At 43.8% G+C, this 10200-nt stretch overlaps 1 protein-coding gene across 2 annotated transcripts in view; it reads right to left on the bottom strand.

Annotated features, from left to right (window-relative positions):
• Window positions 1-500: 500 nt before the first annotated feature.
• KEL (Kell metallo-endopeptidase (Kell blood group)) overlaps window positions 501-10200 on the bottom strand; it is a 58621-nt gene continuing 48921 nt past the window's right edge. For both annotated transcript variants that reach the window (XM_063129006.1, XM_063129007.1), the window contains 3 exons: window positions 8086-8252; window positions 5769-5864; window positions 501-3903 (listed from right to left, as the gene is read on the bottom strand). In XM_063129006.1, the coding sequence (XP_062985076.1) occupies window positions 3727-3903; window positions 5769-5864; window positions 8086-8252 (440 nt within the window). In that variant the 3' untranslated portion in view covers window positions 501-3726. The remainder of the gene's footprint in view (window positions 3904-5768; window positions 5865-8085; window positions 8253-10200) is intronic.

The following is a 10200-nucleotide window of genomic DNA, read 5'->3' as shown; positions in this document are numbered from 1 at the left end:
TGGGCTCTGTACAACCCCAAATGTAGCTGCCTCTTCTGTGGTTCTTCCCAGACCTTTCAAGGTATAAAGGCTTCCACCCACATGGGTTCCTTTAATAGTAACATATTTCTTCGATTGTAAGACGCCATCGATTGTAAGACGCACACTAATTTCAGTACCACCAACAGAAAAAAAAAACCCTAAGACACATTCGCAATTCTAAGACGCATCCCATTTTTAGAGATGTTTATATGGGAAAAAAGTGTGTCTTAGAATTGAAGAAATAGGGTATGTTTAGCATTCTGCACCAGTGCTACACACTTCCCAAGGCCCAAGTGTTGCTTCCTTGCTTGACCCAGAGCAGCACAGGAGCAACCATGGAGGTGGGGGCATCTGCACTCCTCAGGGCATACGTACAGGGAGATCTTAGTCTCTGGCTCGTTCTACATGGATTCTTCTGTGGCACAGTGCCAAAGACTCGCTCTCCCTCGCTGTTATTACCATTATATGCACAACAGACCTAAAACTCAGCCTTTTATTTACCTTAAAAGCAAATCAACCCACATCGTTGGATCTCCAAGACCTGCTGATTGCAATACTGCCATTATAGTAACCCCACTGATACAATACAAGATTAATGCTTGTTGTACCACCTAGTTTTATTGATTGTGCTATTCACAACATCAACAATGTATCAATGAGCTTTATCAATTGAGTGTTTTAAAAGATTACAAGTTAATACAAGTTTCTTCAAATAAACTGGAAAAAATATTGCACAGGTTGCAATCAAATTTATAAAGAAATAAGTAGCACAATACATGGGGAAGTTGCCCTGTGCAAACCCACTGAAACAAGCAGGAGCTGCATAAAACAGAGTTGGTTTCAACGGGGTTTGTGCAGAACATCCCAGTGGAGTGTGCCCATAACATGCAAGAGATACATTGGATTGCCCATGGCTGGAGAGTGATGAGAATTACAGTGGTGGCCAAAATTGTGGACACTTTTTTAAATTTTCATGTTTTGCAACTTTGCATGCTTGTTCTCTTTCACAAAATTCAAATGCTTATATATCAGTTGAAAGATAATTTAATGCTGAATTCAATACAGAAAACAGAATGCAAATAGCTGCAGTACAAAAAACGTTACGCTTACTTTAGTCTAAAAACAAACACAGGTGTGACTGAGTGAAGAAGCGGATTGGAATTGCAAACCCTACTGGCCAATCACAGTCCTTGTTCTGGGGACCAATCACATGGCAGTAGCTGCGATACATCATGTTTCAAGTTGGGGAAAGTCAGTTTTGCTGTTTGTTCTGTAACTGAAGCGCAATTGGAGATTTTGTGAATATTTCAAGTATTTCTCAAAGCGTGTGTACATCCATCATAAATAGAGCAATGGCGCCAAAGAAAAGAGTTGATTGGATACGCAGGAAAAGAAACAGGATTGTTGTATTATGTGAATCAGGTCTTCCAATTGATATATAAACATTTGAATTTCATGAAACAGAACGTTTTCTATAAGCATGCAAAGTTGCAAGACATGAAAATTTCAAAAAGTGTCCACAATTTTGGCCACCACTGTAATACTCTAAGCCACCTGTGATTTTTAATGATTGAGTGGCAGAATTCACATGCCGCATTGTGGCCTATTTCCTGGTGAACTAGAAATGGTTAGTATCTTTTACTCAGCAAAAGACACTTTAGAGTAAAGCCTTGAGTTTTACAGTATTGTGCTTGGCACTTTTGCTAATTATATGGCTTTCAAGAAAACATCCAGATGCAGTTCTGAAAAAGAGGTTGGATTTTTTTTTAAAAAAAATCAGCATAAAGCCTTTGTCTAATAAAAGTTATTACCAGACTCATCATGTTTGATTGTCCACCTGAAACCACTGTGGATATAATATTTTGGTTGGCGTGCAAGTCATAGGAAACAGACACGAGCTACATGTTACATTAAGCAAACTTTTTTAAAACTGTGCTTAATACTGCTACTTTTATTTTGGGAGGAAGGAGCCACTCAGCACAAGTTACTGATGAGATGAGGTGATCAAATAATGAAGAGTAATCTCCTCTCTTCTCCTGCCCTGCAGTAGAGGCTGAAAAGGATCTTTCTTTAGCAAAGGTTTGAGCTTTTCTTCTCTTGAGCAGAGCACTCTCCTCATTATGATCACTGAACTGGGGCAAAAAGATTCTTCTTTGTATGATAGGAAAACAGAAAAGTTTTGAATGTGTTTTAGCAGACTGTCAACTAGCCTCGTGTGGCGCGGAGCGGTAAAGCAGCAGTTTCTGCAGCCGAAACTCTCCCCACGGCCTGAGTTTGATCCCAGCAGAAGCTGGTTTCAGGCAGCCGGCTCGGGTCGACTCAGCCTTCCGAGGTTGGTAAAATGAGTACCCAGCTAGCTGGGGGAAAGGTAATAACAGCCAGGGAAGGCAACGGCAAACCACCCCGCTCTAAGGCCTGCCAAGAAAACGTCAGCGAAAGCTGGCGTCCCTCCAAGAGTCAGTAATGACTCAGTGCTTGCACGAGAGATTCCTTTCTTTTCCTTTCCAACTAGCTAAGTTAGTAGGAAACCAACAAAGAGCATCAGATAACAGCTAAAACCAGGTTGGATGGAGCCCATGGGCTGCTAGTTGACTACCTCTGGATTAGGCTTCCAGATGATGAAATGAGGAAAACACAATCTCATTGCCTGTAACCTGTGTGGAGTGGGGTGGGTGAGTGAGGAGCAGGCCACACAAACCAAATCTCAGAACGGTATCAAATGTATAGTGTGAAATAAAGAACAATACATTTAGTACACAATGTACATTCATTTAGGACAAATTCTAATATCACATCAAACCACATCACAATTATGGTTTGAAGGGAATTTGCAAACTTTGGTTTGGTGTGATGTTTGAACTGAAAGAACCATAGTGCTTTGTCTCCAGAGGCTGCACCGCGGAGATGGAAAATTTATGATCCTGAAAGGACCGAAAACAAAAGCAGATAAGCAACTTTCAACAATGGTTTGTCTTTGGGCATTTGGAAGATCAAATCATGCCCTCGTTTTTACAGAGACTGTCAACTTGTGTCTGGATATGCCACTTCAAGTGTGTGGTGTGTGTGTGTGTGCATGTGTCACAAAATGGAATACTCTTCCATACAAAAAAAATCCCTGAATTTAGGAAATAAATGTAAGGGAGCAGGCACGACAGAACTCTTCTCCTTGTCATCTAGTTTTCTACATGGATGGATTTTTCTATTGATGGAGGACTCGTCGGCATGTTGATGTGATACAGGCCCATGCACAGGTCTACCACCTCAATGAGAATGAGGTCATGGTTTGGGTTCTAAACTACAGTCAGCCCCGTCCATGCTTTGACATGCATTGCATCTTAGTGTCTCATCATCCCATATGGTTATAGTTGTCAGAAAGTCTCTTGTTGTCATTTTCACCTTTGGTTGGAACCGAGGCACCAGACACAGTCACCAGTGACTTGTCACCTGATCTTCAGTTCCCCAAGGCCAAGTTAGGACATAAGAATTTCCACAGTGAAGTATCTTCTCTGTAGTTGCTTCCCTTTTGACAAATGGACGGAACCTTCTTCCACCTTGACCAGTCGTGTGGAAGTAGTGAAGGAAGGACAGGGAAGGAATGGAATAAGCACATGCAAGAAGCTTGGCTAACACCACTCAATCCATATAATCCCACAATTTTCGTCTCTTTCTTTTGCATCAATTGTCCCATGTGCTATTCCGGGGGCTTTACCAGATGCGGCACTTTTGAACTGGATTCATGGGTGATTGACTCGGGCAGTGGAAGTCCCTGGAAAAATCTTGGCTATTGCTTAAAGACCCGAGGACTCGAAGTGGTGGGGGGCTGTGGGGGTCCCTGCGTAAGAAGTCTTGCAGTCCCTCGAGGCTCTGGTGCCCACACATTGCCTGTAGAGAAGACACACTTGTCAATACTGAGCGTTTTCCATTCAAGTCCTTCACATTCCTCTTTGCTGCCCTTCCCCTCAGCTTTTGGGTGCTTGGATAGCGGAGAAAGGCAGGACAAAAGCTTTTAAAACAAAACCAACACATTTCTGAGAGCAAACACGCTTGTGGAGCTCAGTGAGGGGAAAAGCCACTTGGACCGGGGCCATTGGGAGCGAAGAAAAGTAGGCAAGAAAAAGTTGAAGGGCCTTCTCTTCTCTCTTACCACCTTTCTGCTCCCAAAGTGCCTCTAATTATTTATTATTATTATTATTATTATTATTATTATTATTATTATTATTATTAAAAATGGGATTCAGTTACAAGTGTTTGCATGTAACATATGATTAGCCCCTAAGTGATTCAACAATTCTTTAGGGAGCTGGGGCTCTAGCCTTGAGTAGCTGCAGGGTTTGTGTGGGGGGGATCAAACTGGCTACTATAAGAGGGGATCCAAACCTTGGCATGGAGTATGTTACATCTTCTCACATAGTAGAAGCCTCCATTCATAGCTTAAAACAAACTGCAGTTTCTGGTTTTGCCTGAATATGGGGAACGGTAGTTTATACGAATGATAGTTTGTTAATAAACCAGCACATCCTGGTTTATTAACCATGGTTTGTGCAAATCAGAGTTGCCTGAATTCAGACAAAAAAGGAAATGATTTGTTACAAACATGTCTTGAAGCTTTAAATTTCCTTCCCTCACATATAGAGGAGGAAGGCAGGTGAGGGGGAGAAGGGACGCAGGAAATATTTGTTTGGGTTTATTTTTACTTCGAATTTGCCCAGTTTGCAATCCCAAATACGAATACAAATAGGAGCATAGTTTTCTAGAAAAGCTCACAAGTTTCCAAACTTGTGGTCACATTTGAAAAGTGCATTTTTATATTAAAAAAGAGAACTATTAAAAAAAGAGAACTATTTAAAAGAGAACTATTAAACAGTACTGAGCTACCAAAGCTCAGTACTGCTCCTGACCTCTTGTTAAGTCTGAATTGGGCCAATTTCAGCACCCTATTGACTTGCACCGATCTAAGGGAAGAGGCCAATTTGGAAACAAGAAAAGGAAGCGACCAGACTTTCTCTTCTTGCATCCAGGCACACTCTGCCATGTTCTGTTTGTACAGTTGTTGGGCTGCAGATGTTGAGTTGCACCTAGTGCCATGGTAGCAGGAAGGTGCCTCCTATCGCTCTACAAAAGTAATCGTTTGCACACAATTCAACTAAATCATAAAGGAATATGGAACGCCTCTCCCGACATGAACCTACCCTCTTACTGCGCTCTACATCTAAGGTCCTCCTCCGAGTGCCCACTCCGAGGGAAGCTCGGAGGATGGCAACAAGGGAGAGGGCCTTTTCGGTGGTCCCCCCCCCCCCCCGTTTATGGAATGATCTCCCCGACGAGGCTCGCCTGGTGCCAACATTGTTATCTTTTCGGCACCAGGTTAAGACCTTTCTCTTCTCCCAGGCATTTCACAGCATTTAACAACATATGCTGTTAAATGCATATTTAAAACAGAATAGCTGTTTTTATAAGGATACTGTTGTTTTTATGCTTTTTTTAAAAAAAACTTTGTATATTTGTTTTTAATGTTTAATGTTTTTAACTTTTGTAAACTGCCCAGAGAGCTTCAGCTATGGGGTGGTATATAAATGCAACAAATAAATAAATATAATGAATGAATGAATGAATGAATGAATGAAAGAAAGAAAGAAAGAAAGAAAGAAAGAAAGAAAGAAAGAAAACTCAGGGGTGAGATTAATGTAGCTTAATACCAGCCAGGGCAAATCAGAGGAAATGAGAAAAGAAACCAAAGTGTGAATTACGTGGGCAAAGCTGATGAAGAAGAGTTGGTGGTGTGAGAGCCCTGGCCAAGGTAACTCCTTCACCTGCTTGTGTTTTGCCAACCAGTTCTCATAGGCCTGTGGGCAAAGTGGAGAGAGAGAGAGAGAAATTAAAATCTCAAAATATATTTCACCGTTTTAGTCCTGACTTTCCAGGAGTAATCTCTAATGGGAAGCTAGGTCAGCAGGTTGGCCCTGAGAGGACTCGAACTAGGATGCTTCCAGGCAGAGGGCTCCAAGCACTACCAATCAAAAGACATCGTGCAGCGATTCCATCTTAATAGATTGTTTATGGTAAGAAAAAACAAGGAAAGGAAGGGAAGGGAAGGGGGAGGGAGGGAGGGAGGAAGGAAGTTATCTAGACCCACCAACAAAATTCTGTGAATGAGGCCAGCCTAACTGCACAATAAAATCATTTGGAAGCACTCTTAATCAATGATGCACTAGCAGACTGTGCAGTGGTCTGCTCACCCTTCTCCCTCACCTGTTGAAGCCGTTGGGACTTTTCTATTCCCCACAGCAGGCCAAGCAGGAGAGAATATCTACCATGAAAAGAAAAGCACACCAGAGAGTTGCCTTCTGGCCGGCAGATGCTCTTCCCACTGGGAAATGCAAAACTGGCCCAGAGGACCCTGCATCCCTACCGTGCCCCCTGCCACCCGTGACGACCTCTCATTCCCCGATAGGAAGGCTGCCCACTGGCTGAGGGAGGAGCAGCACTTCGCATGTTGTGCTTGAACCATGTAGCACTATTCTCTGGGCCCAGGGAATGGGCGGGCTTGTCTGAAAGCAGAATGCACTGGACCTACATTTTCCATTTTAATTGCTGTTGCTTTAGAATCATAGAATCATAGAATAGTAGCATGGGGGGGGGGGCTATAAGGCCATCGAATCCAACCCCCTGCTCAGTGCAGGAATCCATCCTAAAGCATCCCTGACAGATGGTTGTCCAGCTGCCTCTCGAAGGCCTCTAGTGTGGGAGAGCCCACAACCTCCCCTAAGTAACTGGTTCCATTGTTGTACATCTCTAACTGTCAGGACGTTTTTCCTGATGTCCAGCCAGAATCTGGATTCCTGTAACTTGAGCCCGTTATTCCGTGTCCTGCACTCTGGGCGGATCGGGAAGAGATCCTGGCCCTCCCCTGTGTAACAACCTTTTAAGTATTTGAAGAGTGTGACAACCTTTTAAGTATTTATGTCTTTCTATTATGGTTTTAGGTTGTTTTGCCTTTTTAAAAGTTGTTCTGCTTTGTTCTAAAAATCAGTCCCCAAGACCAATAATTTTTTCTTGATCTGCCAATCTTCTCCTCAGCTTGGAATATTTGCACCACATAGTATCTAGCCAATCACTTTTATCCTATGTTTGTCTTGAATTTTTTCATTGTATAGGCAGCAACCAAGTTCTATTGCATTATCTTGCCTCCTGCAAATTGCATTGCAAAAGTAGCCATGGCTTCTTGGGCAGTCCAATGTGTTATTTTTTCTCTGTTTTGTTCCATGACTTTTTGCACAAGCTTGTCCTGTGCAATCAATTCTTTTCTTTTTTTTCCTGCAAAGCTACATTTCCACCCAAATCCCTGGACATGTGTATAGTTTGGTGAAATGTTATCTTTGTATGACAATCTTTAAAAAAAACCTGAAGCTGAAGGTGAACCATCAAGCAACAGTGTTAACAGAACAAACACTTCTGTATAATCCTTGGGATTCATGAAAATATGAGGGAACAATAGTTATTGAGTGTCATCAGACAAGCGTTTTATTGCACACGTGTTACTAGCCACTCACATTTTTTTGCGGGTCCTTTTGACGACATCTGTCTCCCATGCGCCTTCCGCTCCATTTCTCAGTTTTAGAGTGACTAAATAAACCTGGTTTCATCCGAGTCTTCTGAGGTTGCCCTTTAAATTGCCCACTAGAAGCCGCTGTCCCCATTAAAACCCATTGAAATCTACAGGCCATGTGTTCGCTAGTCTCTTCTTGGTGAAAAGTGCTCGTTTTGAAAGCGGAAGAGAACCAGCAAGAGAGCCCGTGGTAAGGAAACACGATTTCCTGTGATCCCCCTGCCCCCATCTGATGATCCCACTGTGGGACTATCAGTGAAGGAACATAAGTGCGAATGGGCACACATGAGCAAAGTGTATTAGAAGAGAGGAGGAGGAGGGCAACAAGGTGGGTGACGCGAACACCACCTAAGAGAGAGTGGCAAGGATGTGTGGAGAGCACAGCATGGAGGGAGTGGTTGCAGGTTAGGGCTAAGGACAGTACTCTGTGACTTCTGTTGACGATCTGATTTTGGTACCTGGTAAGCAATAGCAAGTCCCCCAGTGTCGGCTGCATTCTCCAGAAGAGTGAAAGAGCCATTGATGCCGTGGCCCTTCAGGGAGTAGCTCTCATATTGTTCCACAAGACAGTCTATACTTTGTGCCAGTGTCTCCATGTCACAGGCAGAGCAGGACTGGGGCAACACTGTGAACAAAAGGAAAACACAGGAGGGTAAGTCCTAAGTGGCGACTGACCTCACCAGCTACTGCACTGCAGTAAACTGTATATTATCTGCAGTACAGCCTAGGCACACACACTTCTGCCCAACAAACCACTAAGGAAAGGAGGAAGTTGTATCACTGATACTAGCCAAGGCTGTGCTTTGCATCTCCTTGGGTCTACACGAATGCTTTACCCAACTGCCTCATGTGCCGAACCCTCAGCCGCTGATTCTTTTCTGCAAAGCAGCATCTGAAGGAGCCATCTGCATGGACAGGTGGTGAGCACGGGAGAGCCCCTTCTCCTCCTGCCAGGGTTCCAGATCCACATTTGTGACTGGAATGTGGGTCTGGAACCCTGGCTAGGGGGAAAGTGGCTTGGGGGGGGAAGGGGGAGTTGCAGCCGGAAACAGTGGATGCGGGGAGGGTTAAGCACCTTTCTCCTACCTGACACTGCCTTACAGAAGTAAGATCCCACAAGATGCGGTGCTGGCCAGCAAATGCAGGTTGCTTACCTGTAACTGTAGTTCTTCGAGTGGTCATCTATGCATTCACACATATGGGCTCTGCGCCCGCGCTGAGACCTGAATCGGAACCTCCAGTAGCTTAGTATAACGTTTTAGGCGGGAACCACCCCCGAGGCTACTGCGCATGTGCACGTGGTTCCCGCCCAAAGGCCAGTTTACAGGAGTCCGACATTGTGACCCCCTAAACATAACCTAATAAAGATAAAAAAGTACCTGAAACATCAGAGAACACCCTGAAAACAGAGTGCAAGGAAAAACATAATAAACACACCACCAAGAGGGGATGGCGGGTGGGTTGTGTGAATGCATAGATGACCACTCGAAGAACTACAGTTACAGGTAAGCAACCTGCATTTCTTCTTCGTGGTCTCTATGCATCACACATATGGGCGATTAGCAAGCTGACCTACCTTGGAGGTGGGTTGGTGTGTCATCTGAATACTTCAGAGAGAACTACTCTACTGAAGGAACAGTCCTGTCTTGCTCGAACATCGAGGTGGTAATGTCTTATGAACGTGGACAGAGTAGACCACGTTGCTGCTTTACATAAGTCATGTAATGGCACTGCTCTACGAAAAGCTACAGATGTAGCCATTGCTCTTGTAGAATGGGCCGAGACAGTTTCAGAGAGACACAGGCCAGCTAAAGTGTACACCAATTCAATGGTCTGGGTTATCCAGCGTGACAAGCGCTGACATGACACAGGGAGACCCTTCCTTGGCTCACCATAGCACACAAACAGTTGTTTTGTTTGTCTAAAAGTTTCTGTTCTGGATTTGTAAAAAGCCAATGCTCTTCTAACATCTAGCATGTGTAAAGTGGACTCCAGTGGAGTTGAAGGATTCGGGGAAAAAGGCTGGTAATACAATATCTTGCGAGTTAAGGAAGGTGGATACAACCTTAGGATGGAAAGCTAAATCAGTTCTGAGCACCACCTTTTCCTTATGGAAGTTGAGATAAGGTGGGTCCACCCTTAAGGCTGTGAGTTCACTCGCACGTCGAGTTGATGTTATAGCAACTAAAAATGCTACTTTAAATGACAGCAGCCTGAGGTCAATTGTGGCCAACAGTTCGAAAGGTTTCCCTGTAAGTGCCTTTAGAACCACAGATAGACTCCAAGTAGGGACTATATGTCTTGTTGATGGTAAGATATTCTTTAAGCCCTTTAAAAATGTGGGAGGGTGGGAGAACACTGAGAACCCGTCGATGCCGTGATGGAAGGAAGAGATGGCTGCGAGATGAACTCTGATTGATGACAGTTTCAAGTCCTTTCGGTATAGAACAAGTATTGAAGTATATTGTCGATGGTACACGAATCAGGCTGAAAGCTCCTATGATGTGCATATTGAGTAAATCTCTTCCATTTATACATGTATGATCTCCTGGTAGAGGGTTTTCGAGAGGCTA

The sequence above is a fragment of the Elgaria multicarinata genome, chromosome 6 (genome assembly GCF_023053635.1).
Source record: "Elgaria multicarinata webbii isolate HBS135686 ecotype San Diego chromosome 6, rElgMul1.1.pri, whole genome shotgun sequence".
NCBI classification, from domain to species: domain Eukaryota; kingdom Metazoa; phylum Chordata; class Lepidosauria; order Squamata; family Anguidae; genus Elgaria; species Elgaria multicarinata.
The sequence above is the reverse complement of the archived record's forward strand: the minus strand, read 5'-3'. Positions and strand labels throughout refer to the sequence as shown.